Source organism: Phyllostomus hastatus, unplaced genomic scaffold (assembly GCF_019186645.2).
Source record: "Phyllostomus hastatus isolate PE091 unplaced genomic scaffold, TTU_PhHast_1.1 phas_contig_147, whole genome shotgun sequence".
In the NCBI taxonomy this organism is placed as follows: Eukaryota; Metazoa; Chordata; class Mammalia; order Chiroptera; family Phyllostomidae; genus Phyllostomus; species Phyllostomus hastatus.
Window position 1 is genome coordinate 134,382 of NW_025333603.1, and position 17,605 is coordinate 151,986.

Consider the following 17,605-nt stretch of genomic DNA (forward strand, 5'->3'; position numbering starts at 1 on the left):
TTGGCTTGACTGTTTACTAGGCACAGTTCAGATCCCAGAAATTTGTGTGAGAGTGTGATTGGAAAACACGGAGCTCAGAAGCCTGTGAGGCTCTCTGAGATGCCTTGAAACCATAAAAGCAAGAGCCACAGCAGTCCCAGGATGAGACTTTCCAAGACTAGTGCGGGTTCTCCCTGGTATTCAGCACCTGGCATCTGGCCCACTGCCTGGCTGGGTGGGGAGAGGGGGAGGGGCAGAGAGAGAACAGAGGAAGCTGGAGCTGGGCTGGCCCTGAGCAGCAGGGGGCGGAGCCCAGCGAAATTCAGGAACAAAGTTTCGTTGGCAGGGTAGGGAGGGGCAGTGCTGAAGGTTTTGTACTGACAGATACAGACTGGAACTTCACCTGCTCAAACTACAGAGAAGCAAGGAGCACGACCCACGCTCGGGGCGATGGGCTCCCTAGTGGCAGCCATCTGGAGGTCGCTCAATCCCAGCACTCTCCTGCTCGGTGGCGTCCTCTTCCTGGTCCTTGCAAACTTCTTCAAAAGGCCAAGACTCCCAATGAACTACCCGCCAGGGCCCAGGAGTGTGACTTTCTTTGGGAACTTCTTTCTACTGGATTTTAAGCAGCCTCATCTGTCCCTTCAGAAGGTAGGAGCAGACTAAGGTGCTGGACCATGGGTCCTGACTATGACCTGCAGGTGGAGGACCATTCTGGGGACTGAGGGAGGCAGGATGGGTGGCTGTTGCTAATGCCAGTCCTCTGGTGAACCCCACTTTGAGCCTCATTTTCCTCAGCTGGCAGGATTCCATATGCCCTTTCTAGGGATGAAATATTGCTAACTGTTTACCATTTATGTGCTAGGCATATTACATTCTTAAACTCACTGAATGGTATCTTGTTAAACATTATCATAACATATTATTGTAACATGATGACCTTGTCCTCTTTAGTATTGGTATCCTTAAAGGAAAAAGCTGGACTTTCCCTCTCAAATGTTCCATTTCCCACGTGTAAAATACTAATACCACCTAGATCCTCACCTCTTTTCAACTCAATTGCTCCCACCACCAAGATGACTGAGCACCTGGGTGTTCTGCAATTATCTGTCTGGAAGTAATTATGCAATATGCTAAAATGTCTTTCCTCAACTCAGATTTTCTTAGCACTTCAGGATGTTTCTCCTTGACAAGTTCAGTCTCCATCAGAAGCCACTTAGAACCCTTAGGACCTCTTTCCACTTCTTTATAATAATCTCCCATCAGGGACTCCTTACTAGGGCCACTCTGAAATCCTTAAAAATTTCTCCAACATCCAACACTTTCTTGGTTTTCTGCCTCTCAACACAGGTTCCTTGCTGAGAGGCAACACTGTGATAGGTGGTTTTTGAACTTCAAATGAAACAGTGAAGGATCCATAGTAACATGACTCAGAGCAGATGTGTACAAAAAGATTAGTTCCCCTGGAAATGCCTGGAGCACTTGAAGCATGTGCCTATATACTCAAGTCTGGATGGAGAAGGTTTTATCAGTTTCTGGGAGGAACAACCAATTGGTAACACTAACAGCATTAGTCAAAGCATTTTAAAGCTAGGCTCCTAAATCTGTACCCTAGTTTAAGAAATGCATTGTTTAATTTTCAAGAATTGGGAAGTTTTCCACTTTTCTTTTTGTTAATGAATTCCATTTTGACTCCATTATGGTCAGAGGTCATACTTTGTATAATTTTTGGTTTAAAAAATATGTTAAGGTTGGCTTTATGGCTCAAGCTACACTCTCATGCATGCTTAGGGGGGAAAAGTATGCTAGTTGTACGTGGATTTTCAACTGTTTGTTATGTGGAAGCCCCTAGTCCTGGCTTTGATCAAGGGTCATCTGTATTCTGCTGTTGCTGGGCAGAGTGCTTAATACGTCAATTAGATTTTTATTGCTTGACTGTGTTGTTGAACTCTTCTGTGCCCTTTCTGACATTTTATCTATTGGTTCTACAAATTACTGGGAGAGTCCTGTCAAAATCTCCAACTCTAAGTACAGGTTTGACTATTTCTCTGTTCAGTACTGTTTATTTTTCCTTTATGCGTTTGGCAGCTTGTTTACTTGGTGAATGAAGGTTATAATCATCATATTATCTTGGTGAATTGACTCATAAATTATTAGGTAACATCCTTCTTCATCCCTGGTGATTCTTTTTTTGCCTGGACTTTACTTTATATGATATAATGTAGTCAATGCAGCTCTTTTTTTATTAGTATTTGCATGGTGTATGCTTCTCCATTTTTTCACTTTTATCCTACTTCCATCATTACATTTGAAATGAGATTCTTATGGGCAGCACATACGTGGGTCATCTTTTTCTTTTGTCAATCTCTTTTAATTGCTAAATTTAGATAATTTATATTTAATGTAATTATTGATATGTTGAAACAAGTCTGCCATTTTATTTTTTTATGTTTCCTGTTTTTTATTCCTGTTTGTTCTTTCCTGTCTTCCTGTGGGTCACTTGAACATTTTTTTAAGATTATGTTTTATTTTAGTGTTTTGAGTACATCTCTTTGTATTTTGTTTTAAGTGATTACTCTAGAGATTGCAATTTGCATTCTTAGCTTAATGCAGTGTCCTAGTCTTGATATTTTACCACTTCAAGTGCAGTATAGATAACTTATGACAGTTTGGGTCTCCTTAGCTTCCATGTTTTTTAATATAAATATCTTAAATATTACCTCCACATACATCGAGAACCACATCAGACAATATTATAATTTTGCTTTTAATTGGGAAACACAGTTTTTTTACTTCAAAAGGAAAAGAATACTTTATGTTTTGCCATTTATTTACCCTTTTCTGTTGCTCTTTCTCCATTCCCAGTGTTCCAACATTTCTACCATTACTACTCCTTATATCTCAAAAACTTCTAAAATCATTCTTTTACAGCTGGTTTGCTGGAAGAAAAAGTCTCTTTCCTTTCATTCATCTAATAATATATTTCACCTTCCTTTCTGCAGTGCATTTTCAGCAGATATAGAACTGTAGGTCTACAGTTTCTTTCATTCAGCACTTTTGTACTACTTATTTCAGGTTTCCATGTTTTCTGACGAGACATCTGCTATCATTTAAATCATTGTATCTCATGAGCAATGAGTTGTTCTGCTCTGCCTGCTTTTAGGAATTTTTTGTTTTTACTTTTCACAGATTTGATTATGATCTCTCTGGGTCTTAAATTTTGTGCGTTTATTGGGTTGACTGAGAATATTGAATGTCTAGGTTTGCCCATTACCAAATTTGAGGAATTTTCAGCCATTATTTCCTCACATATTTTTTTCAGCTCCACATGATTTTTTCTCTAGTTCTGGAACTCCTGGACAGTGATGGCACAAATGTTAGATCTTTTGTTATTCTAACACAGTTCCCTGGGTCTCAGTTTTCTTTTCTGTTTTTTCCAAATTTTCTATTGATCTCTCTTCAATATTACTGATTCATCTGTCATTACCCCTCAGCAATGGAGTTACTCTATTGAGTATTTTTTTGTTTAGATTACTGTATTTTTCACTTCTAAAATTTCTCTTTGATTCTTATGTATGTTTCCTTTTTCTTTGTTAAGAATTCTTACTTTTTAATTTTGAGAGTGTTTATATTTGTTTCCCAAAACTTTTATAATAAGTTTTAAAATATTTATCCTATAATTCCAACATCTGTATCATCTCAGTGTTGGTGTCTACTCATTGAAGTTGAGATTTTCTGTATTCTTGGTAAGCTGAATAATTTTGGACTGTATCCTGGATATTTTGTGTATGATGTTATATGACTCTGGATACCATGTAAATCTCTGATTTTGGCAGGTTATCAGTGGGTTTATGGTCAGAATTATCACATTTGTGGATTGTGGTTCAAATGTCAACTTAGGTTCTAAAGCCCCTGCAGTGCTATCCTGGTCTTCCCTCTCTCCCTCTGCTGTACACACACAATGTGTTGCTTATAAGAACCCCAGCAGGACTCCATTTTCCATTCTCATCATGCTAAAAAGAATGAGGGTGGGGACAGTTAAGATGGCTAGGGTAGCCTCTTCCTTCCTGTGGGGGAAATTGAAGTCAGAGATCTACCCTGATCTGCTCCATGGGAAGGGTTGCCTCCTTATTTCTGTACAAGAGTAGAAATCAGGAGTTTGTGGGCCCCAGGGGACATGTGAACCCCTGAATCTGCATGCATAACTATACATGCATACAGTACTCTACTGGAGAGCAGATCCACTACATACACTAAATTTTCAAAGGATTCTATGACAAAAAGTTAACGGGCACTGCTATCAAGTTTTATTTCTTATTTCCTTAGGTTTCTTTTGTTTCCTTTGCTTTATTGAATAAAAATACTCTCTAACTAGAAAAGCAATAAACACACTTTGAGATGACTTAAAATACACTTCAGGGAATGAGAAGGAATCTTCCCCCACTTGCACCCACAACACCAACACACACACCCACACACTCACACATACACACACACACACACACACACACCAGCTGTCAGTAATACCTCCGTAGGACTATGGTGTGTATCTTTTCATACTCCTGTGTAATAAAAATAAAATGATACCCATTTGTAACATTTAGTTTGGTCTTCTACATATCAATAAATAAAAAGTTGAACTTTTGATAAAAAAATGTTAAGGAAACATAAACCAAAAAAACTTAAAATACAACATAGATATTGCCAGAAAGGTATTAAACCCCAGTAAAATACATAAAAGACTTTGCTTTTGTCTATTGGAATGATAAGCACACACTTGCACGCATGTGCACACACACTGCTCAGTGCTAGTAATAGTTCAGAGGAGGGTCCCTCCCACCTACACCTGGTGGGATTGAGAATTAGTACACTCTCTTCCTTTTTTTATTTCATTTCCTTGTTTCTTTGCCCTGATGGTTCTGGGGTTTAAGTATGTAGAGCAAGTAGAATCTCGCTCAACTCTTTTATCACTAACCTTCCACTTGTAATTGTTCTTTGCTCAAAATATTTATTTTGCTCCACTTAATTCTTTAATTCTACATTTGAAATTTTCATCCCTCATTTGAATTTCCTTTCTCTTACTACTGTTTTTACCCCTTATATAGCTGCTATGTTAGTGCTTTCCTCTTTATTTTTCTGTGTTCTTTTTTGAATATCAGCTTGTGTTAGCCTTCTCAACATCTTATTTTTAACCACATTCATTCTTTTATTGTCTGTTTATTAAATGACTTGTTTAATGTTATACATTAAAAAGTATGGCCTATCTTACAAAGTCTTCTGAGATTCCCTCTGAGTCATACATTTATTTCCATGTACAGCAATTAACACAATGACCAGTACAGTATATTCAACAGTTGTTGGGTATCACCAGGGCTTCAGGGGGTCCTGTGACCTATCCATGTTTACACAGCTCATCATACCATAAAAGTTTCTCATCCAGTAATCTTGGAGTATTCATATACATGGACATAGAACTAGTAGAGATGGAACTCCGAAGAAATTCACTTCGGTAAATACTAATGGTGTGCTGACTCCCTTCCAAGTACAGGCTGAGAATCTAGGTTGTCTTTGAACTTAATCTGAGATATTCAGCTGTTCCAAAAACATCCTTATTGAGTATCCTTAAGTAGTCAAGAAACCCTTCTTGTAAAGCCTAAGAAATCTATCCCTGCGTTCAACAAGATATCCCTGCAGTTTCATAGCAGCAGACCAGCTGGAGATGGAATCTTGACTCTTCCCTTTCTAGCAAGACAGGGTATGCTGTGCTAGAGATGAACACAGACTGATGGAAGACTCTGGCCCAAAAAAAACAATGGAAGGATTGAGTTCAGTCTTGATTTTTTAAAATTTATTTTTTATTGCATTTCCCAGTACTATTTATCCCCCTTGTGTCCTCTTATGCCTCCACAGATCCACCCTGATCACCGCACTGTTGTTCATGCCCAAGCATCCTTTTTCCTTTTTCTTGATTGCTCCACCCATTAACCACCCCCAAAGCAGTTATATTGTGCTTTGTCTATGAGTCTGTCTCTATTTTGCTTGTTAGTTCAGATTGTTCATTGGATGCCACATATGAGTGAAATCATATGGTACTTGTCTTTCTCTGACTGGCTTATTTCACTTAGCATAATGTTCTCCAGGTCCATCCATGCTGTTGCAAAGGGTAGAGTTTTGTTCCTCTGTATGGCTGAGCAGTATTTCACTTTGTAAATATGTTGCACGTGGGTCACCGGCCAGCAGTGACCACGGAACGCTGCGGATGGCTCGCCGAAACACATGCAAGAAAAAACACCACATGCACAGAGACAAACTAGTTTCTGTGGGGAAGTAGGGACGAAATGGCCACCCCCCCTAGTGGGGAGCACGCTGATTTACCCTCCATACCTGCTTTTATTGGGCTCATTTTGCATAATAATTCAGGTAAAGTACAGTACTCATTAGGGGAAGTAAGGAACTATAGAAAACAAAGAACTCTGCCGGTCTATTGAGTTGGCGGTCAAAGAGCTGTAAGACTGAGGAACAAAATAACTTCCTCCTAAGACCCTTCTCATTCAACTGAGAGCATTCTAAACAAAGAAGGTTTCACAGTAATTTACATGTTCTTTCTTAGGCCTGATCACCCCGGGAAATCCGCACTTCTCAGTACCGAGCTGTACTACCCTGTCATTGTTTCAGGCTTAGGTGGAGCAAGGGAACTAAAGCCACTGAGAGATAAGGAGATTTTCTTCCAGACGCTGAGAACTCAGGCTTTGTCAAAGCCGAGGAGTGAGGGTCCATCACCCCCTTTTGCTGCAGCCCCTCAAGTCCTTCTTTTGGTGGGCCTCCCAAAGTGATCGTGCCTGGCTTAGGTCGTTCCCCCCATGGGGAATCTTACCCGTCTTTGGCTAACCGACCAAGCTTTTTGGGGTTCAGTTATGAATAAAGCAGCAGAAGCAGCATTCCTGCCAGGGAGATAAGCTTTTGTCTCCTTGCCGGCTTACGGTTCCAAGGGCGTTCCCTTAGCCTTAGCTAGGCGAGGGTTTCAGCCTCTGATACCAGTCAGGGTGGTTCCCAACATAAATACATTGTGGGAGACAGGTGGTAGAATGTGACCAAATCCATTGTACTTGCTCCAATGGGCCTGATGGGGTCCAGGAAAATAAGGGGCACATGGGGGAGCATGAGTGCTCAGAAATCATAGAAACAAGGCCCCAGATACCTGGAGGAAACAGACCACTCCTATTACATCAACTGCCTAAGGCTGGACATGAGCAGCAGACCAGAGGCAGGGACCAGGCTTTACCAAGAGCCTTCTCTTGATAGGCAGGCCAGAAAAGACTTTGATGGGTGACCACTCCCTGTCATTTAACCTGTCCTGTACATACCTGCACCTTTGTGCATATTCATGACACACCCACATACTCTTCCATTCTCTCCTCTGTCCCTCTCTCACTATCACTTTAACTCTCTTGCTCTCACTAAAGTCTAAGGACCCCACTAAACTCTAAGGTCCTGGGACCACCTCAGATGCACATTCTTTTCCTTGAATCTTACTCAATGCCTGCAAAATCTTTCCACCACTCAATACCTTTCTCACCTTGACTACATTACTTTAGCTATGACTCATTTTCCTTTTCTGAAAGACAAGGGAAATCATTACTACTGTAAGGTATTGTGAGATTGAATCAGGTAAAACATGAAAGATGCTTAATATGGTACCCAGTGGCTGGGTCCATCTGCAATCAGGAATGCATTCCTTCCACACATCCTTGGGCTCTGGTCCTCTCTGTCACCACAGAGTGCATTCATTCCTCAGAGACTCCAGCGGCTATGCACCAGGTACCAGGAAACAAAGTGCCTTTCACATTGCTGCTCTCATTCTTCCTCACAGAACCATTTGATGGAGGGACCATATTCTGCCTTTTCTAGCTGGGGAGCTGAGGCTCAAAAGAATCAGGCAATTTTATAAAGAGCCCACAGCCAGTGAACTGTAGAGTTACCATTCACACACAGCTCCAGAGCTAGAGTGCTTTTTCCTCACCACTGGTCCCAGCCCTGGAATGCATTTTCTGCCTTCCAAAGCACATGTTGAGAAAGGGGACTTCTCTTTTGTTTAAGCAAATATGATTTAGTAAGAAATCCATGCTTGCTATTCCAAACTTGCACTGCACAGATGTCAGCCTTCTTTGAGACACAGGTGCTGAATTCTGTTCACTAGACTCTAAGATGCTTGAGGTTAGAGACCTTGTTTATTTTACTATATCTTCATATCTTTACTATATATGAGTTATATCTTCATAACTCATTTTCAGGACAGTGGAAGATGCTCACTCCATTTCTATAGGTTGGCAATATGGTAAAATGATTTATAAGGTATGTACAAATCCTATAGTGAATTAAATTCAAGTGTAGTTGAGAAGAGGGGAAAAATAAAACAAGGAGAAACATTCCTGTCAGCTCAAAGAGAGCACACACCCTTGCTCTCAATACAAGCCCTCCAGCTACACACTACTTCTTTCTTGGACACACAAAGATGTGCGTATTCACATCTAACTATTTATTTTTCAGTATGTGAAGAAATATGGGAATGTTTTCAGCATGGAGTTTGGTGTCTGGCCTACAGTTGTTGTAACTGGATTGCCATTAATCAAGGAGGCCCTTGTCCACCAGGGCCACAAGTTTGTTGACCGCCCCAAATCCCCCGTTCGAGAACGGATCTTCAAGAAAAATGGTAAGTTCCTGGGCCTGGCTGGTGTAGCTCAGTGGATTGAGCACGGGCTGTGAACCAAAGTGTCACAGGTTCAGTTCCCAGCCAGGGTACATGCCTGGGTTGCAGGCCATAACCCCCAGCAACTGCACATTGATGTTTCTCTCTCTCTATCTCCCTCCCTTCCCTGTCTAAAAATAAATAAATAAAATCTTTAAAAAAATAAGAAAAATGGTTAGTTTCTTGCCCAATGTCAGATGTATACATTTAATAATTCTAAGGTCTGTTAATGGTGCCTCTGAGACTAGACCTCTTCAGCCCACCCTAGAGACCATGCCCATTATAAAACTGCTGCCTTTAGTGGAAGCTTGATGTTCTCATTTCCCTACAGAGGCTCCCTCTCTGAGGATTATGTTGGCTCAGCCCTAATGTCAGGGATTAAGAATAAACTATGTCTCCTGTGTGAACTCATTGTGCACACTTTGAAAAACAAGTGACCAGGCTTTGATAAACAATGCAGCATTCCATGATGCACTGAGAGCCAATACTTCCTCTCTTTCTGGTCTCCCACTGCAGATCTCTTCCACTAGGATGAGGGATGTGGATCTGCTTCCTTCTGTTGGTTTTGTCATTTCTGCTCAACTGTAGGTCCCTATGCTTCATCATTAAGGCCGTGTCCACAGGCTATCTCAAGCCTTCCAGTCTACATTAGAACAGTTTGGTATGAATGGTTTAAATTATCTTTAAATAAACTTAAACATTTAAAAATCTAAATGAAAAACTCAAATTTATTACTCCACCAGAGCACGATCAATATTTCAGATGCTTCCCTTTCCTCTTTGAAATATCTTATCTATTAACTCTACATCCATCTACTCTATTATCTGCAATGTGAAGCACAGTGCTAAGCACCAGCAATACAACAATGAGGACAGATAAAATCCATGTTCTTATGTAAGTCAAGTTCTATTCAGAGAGAAAGACTATTATCTAACTGTAATGATTTAAAGCTGTTTGTAGATATGTGCAGAATGCGTTTATTAGACCTATCTAATCTAGTCCTAGGATTCAGGAAAAACTAATGTAAGTGACAAACAATTTAATCAAGAGGCAATCAGGCAGAGGGAATAGAATACAAAAAGTCCCAGAGGTGAGAAGAAGCACAATGAACTTGAGGAAATGAAAAAGTGGCCAATGCGGCAAGAACAGAGATCAAATGGAATAATTAAATGCAGATGAAGCTGCAGAGCTTGGCCAGGAATAGTTTATGCAAGGATTGCATAAAGATTTTGGGTTTTATCCTAAAACAAGGAAGCTCTTAAATGGTTTTCAGTAGAGAGAGGAATCATCATATAAACATTGTACATTTTAAAAACTTGTTTTGGTTGCAATGTAGTGACTGAAATAAAGGAAGAAACAGACTGTTGCAGCATTTTAGGGTAGAGAAGGTGATAGCTTGGACTAGGAAGGTAGCAGGACAGGACAGTACACTAGGTTACCCTGGGACAGTGGCAGTGAAAATACATGGTTTCAAGATATTCAGGAGGTAAATCCAGTAGGATGTGATGACCTAGAAGAAGAGGGAATAGAGGGAGAAGGAAGTGTTTAGGTAGACATCCAAATGGGTATATGTATGGAAAGAAGGGTGTTTGGAAGGCAAGGTAAGTTTGACTTGTGTGGGGAGTTGTATAGAGAACAGCATAAATTCCATCATGCAGATGCTGAGTTTGCAATGCCTTTAAAGTTGGTGAAGTCAAGCAGACAGTCGTATATCTGTGTCTGAAGTTCAGAGATTGAAATAGAAGATCACTATCAATAGATGCTATTTAAATGTTTAGGTGTGAGATTTTTCAGACATGGAGTATAGGGTAAGAAGAGAAGACCTGGACTTCCAGCCAAGATGGAGGCGTAGGTAGGCACACTCTGCCTCCTCGCACAACCAAAACTAAGGACAACAAAAATTTAGAAACAAAAAAACAACCAGAACAGAGAGAAATGAAGTGTATGGAAATCTGACAACCATTCATCCAGATCGGTAAGAGGGGTGGAGTCACAGGCCTATAGAGAGGTGTCGAGGGATCCCGGCAAGAAAAAGCGGTGGCTGGCAGACGCTGGTGCACAGGGTGCAGGTGGCAGTTGGCAAACCCCAGATTTGCAGGGGCAGCTAACAGACCCGGTGGCAGACCCTGGCTGGGCATGGAGGCAAGGAGCAGACCCAGTGAGGCGCACAAGGCAGCTGTCTGTCCACAGTCACACATTCACATGCAGATAAACCAGGTGAAACAAACAACAACACAGACCGCGCAACCCAGGGCCCCAGCTTCAGGAAATAAAGCTTCAAAGCACTGATTGAAAACACCTTTGGGGGTTGTGGTGCCAGGAGAATCTCCCAGCCTCACAGGAGAGTTCCTTGTGGAGACCCACAGAGTCCTAAAATGTACACAAGCCCACCCACCCAGAAGCCAGCACCAGAATGGCCCAATCTGCTAGTGGGAAGCAGCAGAGAGGACTGAAGTCCTAGACAGAGCGGAGCAAATGCCATTGTTCTGTCTCTGACCCCGCCCTCACATACAACATCACAACATAGCCAATGGGTTGCCCCACCCTGGAAAACACCTAAAGCTCCACCCCTCAAAACCTTAACAAGCACGACCAGAGCAAAAAGGCTCAGACAGAACAAATCAAAGCATCGCAGCCAATACTTATAAGCGAACAAGAGATAGCCAACCTATCAGATGCACATTTCAAAGCACTGGTGATCAGGATGATGACAGAATTGGTTGATTTGGGTCCCAAATTAGATGAACAAATGAAGGCTACAATAAGTGAAATGAAGAAAAAATGCACACAGAACCAATGGTGATGGAAAGAAAACTGGGTTTAAAATCAATGGAGTGGACCAGAAGGAAGAAAGAAACAACCAAACAGAAAAGAATGAAGAAAGAAGAATTCAAAAAAGTGAGGAGAAGCTTAGGAACTTGCAGAATATCTTTAAACATTCCAACATCTGAATTATAGGGGTACCAGAAGGAGAAGAGGAAGAGCAACAAGTGGAAAACTTATTGGACAAATAACAAAGGAGAACTTCCCCAATCTGGCAAAGGAAATAGACTTCCAGGAAGTCCAGGAAGCTCAGAGAGTCCCAAAGAGGTTGGACCCAATGAGGAACACGCCAAGGCACATCATAATTACATTAGCCAAGGTAAAAATGAAGAAGAGAGTCCTAGAAGCAGCAAGAGACAAGGAGACAGTAACCTACAAAGGAGTTTCCATAAGAATGTCAGCTGATTTCTCAAAAGACACCTTGCAGGCAAGAAGGGGCTGGAAAGAAGTATTCCAAGTCATGAAAGGCAAGGACCTACATCCAAGATTGCTTTATCCAGCTAAGCTTTCATTTAGAATGGAAGGGCAGATAAAGTGCTTCTCAGATAAGGTCAAGTTAAAGGAGTTCATCATCACCAAGCCCTTATTATAAGAAATGTTAAAGGGACTGATCTAGGAAAAAGAAGATAAAAAATATGAACAGTAAAAAAAGACATCAAACTCACAGTTATTAACAACCATACTTAAAACAAAAGCAAACTAAGCAAACAACTAGAACATGAACAGAACCACAGAAATGGAGATCACATGGAGGGTTAGCAACAGTGAAGTGGGAGGAGGAGAGAGGGGGAAAAGGTACAGAGAATAAATAGCATAGATGGCAGGTAGAAAAGAAGGGGAGGGCAAAAATAGTATGGGAAATGTAGAAGTTAAAGAACTCGTGACACATGGACATAAACTAAAGGGGGGGGGGAATGTGGGTGGGAGGGGGTCCACAGGGTGGAGGGGAATGAAGGGGGGAAATGGAACAATTATAATAGCATAATTAATAAAACATATTTTAAAAAAGAAGAGAAGACCTTCTCTCGAAGAACTTCATCATTTCAAAATTGGGTAGAAGATGAACTAGCCAGAGATATGGGAAGTTCTCTCCTTTCAGAGAATTTGAAAAAAATAAAATCTGGGAAGCGTAGTGTCCTGAACACCATTGGAAAAGAGTGTTTCAAGAAAAAAGTGTCTCACGTTGATGAAAAACCAAGTAAGATGAGGTTAAAAAGCAACCCTGGATTTGAGAGCAAGGAGGGCCATTTCACTGAGAGAGTAGAGGCAAAGCCAGACATTAAAAGGAGTTGAAGAGTGCTCGAGAAGTGAAGAAAGGAAAGGGGTGTGGCCTTACCCGTGTTATACAAGAAATGATGGTCTGTTGAACACACCAAGATGCTGTCTTTTCCTTTGCCTGCATGGGATATTCTATTGCCTCTGCTTTCTTCAGGCATTTCTTTATTTTTGAAGGTTAAGTGTAGATGGGACCTCTCCTCTAAGACCCATTAAAGCCTTACCTCTTTACAAATATGGATTTTCTTACCTATGGGTGCATTCTTAGTGTGTAGCATGACATAAACATGTAAATATAGCTATGTGACTAGTAATGAAAGCATGGGCTTTACAGTCAGGCATACATGAATTTGAATGCCTGCTCAGATGCTTACTACCCTGTGTGTGTCTTTGCAAACTTTACTTTTTCCCTTTTACTTCACTTTTTTCATCAGCAAAGTTGGAAAGGGGTTAATAATTGTATTTACCTCCCAGAGTTTCTGTGAGTACTAAATTACATAATGCATAAAAAATACTAACGTGTTTGTTATTTCCACCAACCAGTGCATGGGAACAATTATATTCATTGCTCTGGGATGATGGATCTGAATACTGCCCAACTGCCTAATGACCTTTTCCTTTCTACAGTCTCATAGAAATTCCCATACCATATGTTGGCTTTCTTTTCATAATGCTGGCTTTCCTTTTGTCAGGATTGACCCTGTCCAGTGGCCAGATATGGAAGGAGCAAAGAAGGTTCACCCTGACAACACTAAGGGACTTTGGTTTAGGAAAGAAGAGCTTAGAGGAGCGCATACAGGAGGAGGTCCATCACCTGGCGCTGGCAATAGAGGAGGAGAAGGGTGAGTGTCCTCCTCTAGGACATGTGCAGGAGACTTTGGCCCTTTCATTCACTGAACAGATACTTCCTCAGTACTTACATGCCTGTCCTGTGCCCAGCACTGTATTTGGCTCTGAGGATATAACCAAACAACTAACCATGGCCCTGCCCTCAGGGAGCTCTATAATTAAGCACAAGAAGAAGGGCATTAAACACATTATTGATTTTAAACCCCAGTCATCAGTTTGACTTCCTAGGCACTGAGTGAGTACTTCCTGTATGTCTGACCAAGTGTAGGGTGCTGTGGCCACCGCCTCAGGTGTGATTTTGTCCTTCAGGTATCATATGTGATGTAGACTATTAGAAAACAGAAGCAAACCAGTCTGAAGGATCTACCTTTTCTTCCACCTCCAGGACAGCCTTTTAATCCTCACTTCAAGATCAACAATGCAGTTTCCAATATTATTTGCTCCATCACCTTTGGGGAGCGCTTTGAGTACCAGGATGATCAGTTTCAAGAAATGCTGAAGTTGATAGATGAGGTCGTACACCTAGAGATGTCAGTGTGGGCACACGTAAGGGTTTCTCTTTTCATTTCTTGGTTAATGATGCTGGGGCTGATGTTGGGCACGGGTATTTTAGTCTACAATGTAATCCTTTAAAATTGACTTCAACACAATCTTATTTGAAATCAACCTGTTACTATAGTGTTTTACATAATGTAATTAAGTACATGCTGTATGCAAAGAACATTTTCAGTCTTCACATGAAACAGTGAACTTCACATGCCATACACCTGTGCTCTTATCTTTTTTAATTAAAAATGTCAGGAGTGCCATTGTGTTTGAGTTCCCCCATCCATGTCCCTCTCTAACTCTGAAATTTCTAAAGGGATAAGAATAGCCACCTCAGACCTCCTGTCTCAGAACTTTTCTTCTGTGCTTGGTTTCCCCTGGACATCCTGTTTTGTGATTCATTTGTATTAGTTGCTGTTTTTGAAAATTCTGGATAGTACTCCATTTTATGGGTATGCCACTGTTTACCACTCTCTTCTCTATTGAGAAACACTTGGGTTATTTCCAGGTTTTAAATGTTAGAAGTAAAGCTGCATGAACATTCTAGTACAATTGTTCCTGTGGATACATCCATTCATTTCTCTTCCATATATAAACCCAAACATAAAAGATGCCAGGTTTCCAATGCTACTTCCCTGTTTGCATGCCCATCAGCAGGGTATCATCAGTCTTCGAATTTCATAGGGTAAAGGCATTTGGGGCTCAAACCTTGCCCCTTCCTTGGTGGGGTCTGCACTCCATTTTAGTCCTGGGATGTTCTGAGTCTGTCAAAAACTCTGTGAAGCTTCTTGGTCTCTCAGCCACTGTTCTGGGTTTGGAAGGCATGTCTAAGTAAAAATCAGGCCCAAGTCTTGAGGTAGCCTCTCTGGTATCTAGGAACAGGTTTATTTTTATTTATTCCTGATAAACATCTTTGCCTGGATGGGTAAAGATGTTAGTGTGATTCCTGGCACATGCAAGTGCCATAATGTATGTGAGCTTTAATTTTTATTATTATTGTCCAAGTTATTTTTGAATTCCTTGTTCTCACTTCCAGATGTGGTAGTCTCCAACTCAGTGATACCATTTTTGCTCTTCCTATTAAGACAGAACCCAGGAAGTCATGAGAGTTCAGGGTACCCAGCTGACTTTCTCTAGGAAATGAAATTTCTAAAGGGATAAGAATAGACAGCAGAATAGGGTTAATAGCCATTTCTTGGAGTCCCAAAATAGACCAGGGGCTTTGATGGACAACTATACATTCTATCTGAGTTAATTTTCACAGAAATCTTTTAAAGATGAAATGAAGCATCATGGTGTATGCAGGCAGATAAGAGAATGTGTGAGCAAATCCACATGTGGTGCACCAGCTCTGGGATAGGTGCTTAATGGACCTCATGACATTTTGCCACCAGTATAGCCCTGGGGCCCCATCAGCAACTAGTTGAACTAAGAAGCAAGAAGTCACATCCTCCTCTTCCTCATTATTATTATTACCAAAGTGTTATAGCTAGAAAGCAGCAGAGCTGTTAACGAAAACCAATAATGTAATAAGTCTAGGTGATTTTCCATTATGCCATACTATCTATTTCCTACCAGATTATTATTATTAGAGAAAATATACTAAAAGCCATCTCTATTTCATTAAAAATGAAATAAGGTAATGCCCTCATTACCTTAATGGGGACAAACATATATATGTACATATATACACATATATATGTATACATATACATATTTTGTAATATATATGTATATATATAAATATCACAAAAGAGTGTTAAATGCCATGAAGAAAAATAAGACAGGATAAGGGAATGGAAAGAGGGTGACGGGAGTGCTGTTACTTATTGGACCATTAGGGGAGGCTGCTCCAAGTAGATGACATTTGGGCAACACTTGAATGAAGTGAAACGGCTGGAGCTCAGGAGATTTCAGAGGAAGAGCCTTTCAGCTTGAAGGAATAGCAAATGCAAAGGCCTAAACAGAAACATCCTTGATGTTCTTACAGAGGCCAATGGGACGGACTGGAGAAGGTAAGGTGGCTGGGAGTGACAGGTGTGTATAGGAACCTGCTCGTGTAGAGCTTCTATGCCTAGAGAACATGTCGCAGTTTACCTGTGTGTCTTGGGGAGTCATTGAAAAACTGATAAACAAAAAGTGAAGTGATCCTATTTAACCAGTGATTTTCAACACTGCGCATCTCATGGCACATGTAAACTAATTACTAAACTTCTCTGGTGCACCAAAAGTATACACTTTTTGCTGATCTGACAAAAATAGGTATAATTTAGACTCATTCACACTGGACAGCTATTGTGTTGATTGTTGTTTTTTTTTTTAATTTTACAATCTAAGGAAAAGTATTCCATGCCTCTGACTAAATAATCAGGTATTACATGTTTTAAAAAGTCTTGCAGCACACTAGTTGAAAATCACTGGGTTAAACTGTTAAATGATCAGTCTGCATTTCTGTGGAAAATATACTGGGAACAGGAATAAGAATGAATCAGAAAAACTATCAGAGGCTGTTACAGCATCCAGACAAGAGACAGTAGTTTGTTGGAAGAGACAGAGCAGTTGGGGTGGTGAGAAATGCTCTGAAAAAGTATGTTTTGTATGGAGCTCTGAAATGCTTTGCTGGAAGGATAAGATGAGGGATGAGAGCGAGAACCATCAAGGTGCAAGTACAGGCAAACAAGAGGTAGAAAAAGAACATTTCTGCTGTCTTAAAAACTAGGAGACTGGGTCCATGATGTCTCTGTCATTGTTCTGTTTTTCTCAATCAGCTCTATACTGTCTTTCCACGGATAATGCACTTCGTTCCTGGACCCCACCAAGCACTCTTCAGCAAATGGGAGAAACTGAAATTGTTTGTTTCTCATGTGATTGAAAAGCACAAGAGAGATTGGAATCCTGAGGAATCAAGAGATTTTATTGATGCATACCTCAAGGAAATGGAAAAGGTGAGGAAAACAGTTGTTTCCTGGGCTTTGTTTTTGAAGAACAAATAGAGATGTACTGTTTCCTATGGATGCTGTCAGAAATTAACTTAGTGGCTCACAACAGCACAGATTTATTTTCTTCCAGCTCTGGAGGTCATAAGTCTGAAAGCCGTTGGAATGGGCTCCAGTCAAGGTGTTGGCAAGGCTGGCTCCTTTGAAGGCTCTAGGGGAGAAACCATTTCCTTGATGCTTCCAGCTTCTAGAGGTTGCCTGTGTTCCTTGGCTCATGGCCCTCTCCTTTATCTTCAAATCCATCAGTGTAGCACCTTCTCTGCTGCCATTCTTACACCCTCTCCTTACAACACTCTTGCCTCCAGTGATTGTATTGGGCCCACTGGGATTCTCCACATTATCTTCCTATATCAAGGCCCTTAATTTAATCATATCTATCATAAAAGGGATT

At 40.8% G+C, this 17,605-nt stretch overlaps 1 protein-coding gene across 1 annotated transcript in view; it reads left to right on the forward strand.

Annotated features, from left to right (window-relative positions):
• Positions 1 to 308: 308 nt before the first annotated feature.
• The window catches only part of LOC123831702 (cytochrome P450 2J2-like), a 28,536-nt gene continuing 11,239 nt past the window's right edge, over positions 309 to 17,605 (forward strand). The window contains exons 1-5 of the mRNA XM_045858825.1: positions 309 to 630; positions 8,527 to 8,689; positions 13,516 to 13,665; positions 14,058 to 14,218; positions 16,987 to 17,163. Of these exons, the coding sequence (XP_045714781.1) occupies positions 430 to 630; positions 8,527 to 8,689; positions 13,516 to 13,665; positions 14,058 to 14,218; positions 16,987 to 17,163 (852 nt within the window). The 5' untranslated portion in view covers positions 309 to 429. The remainder of the gene's footprint in view (positions 631 to 8,526; positions 8,690 to 13,515; positions 13,666 to 14,057; positions 14,219 to 16,986; positions 17,164 to 17,605) is intronic.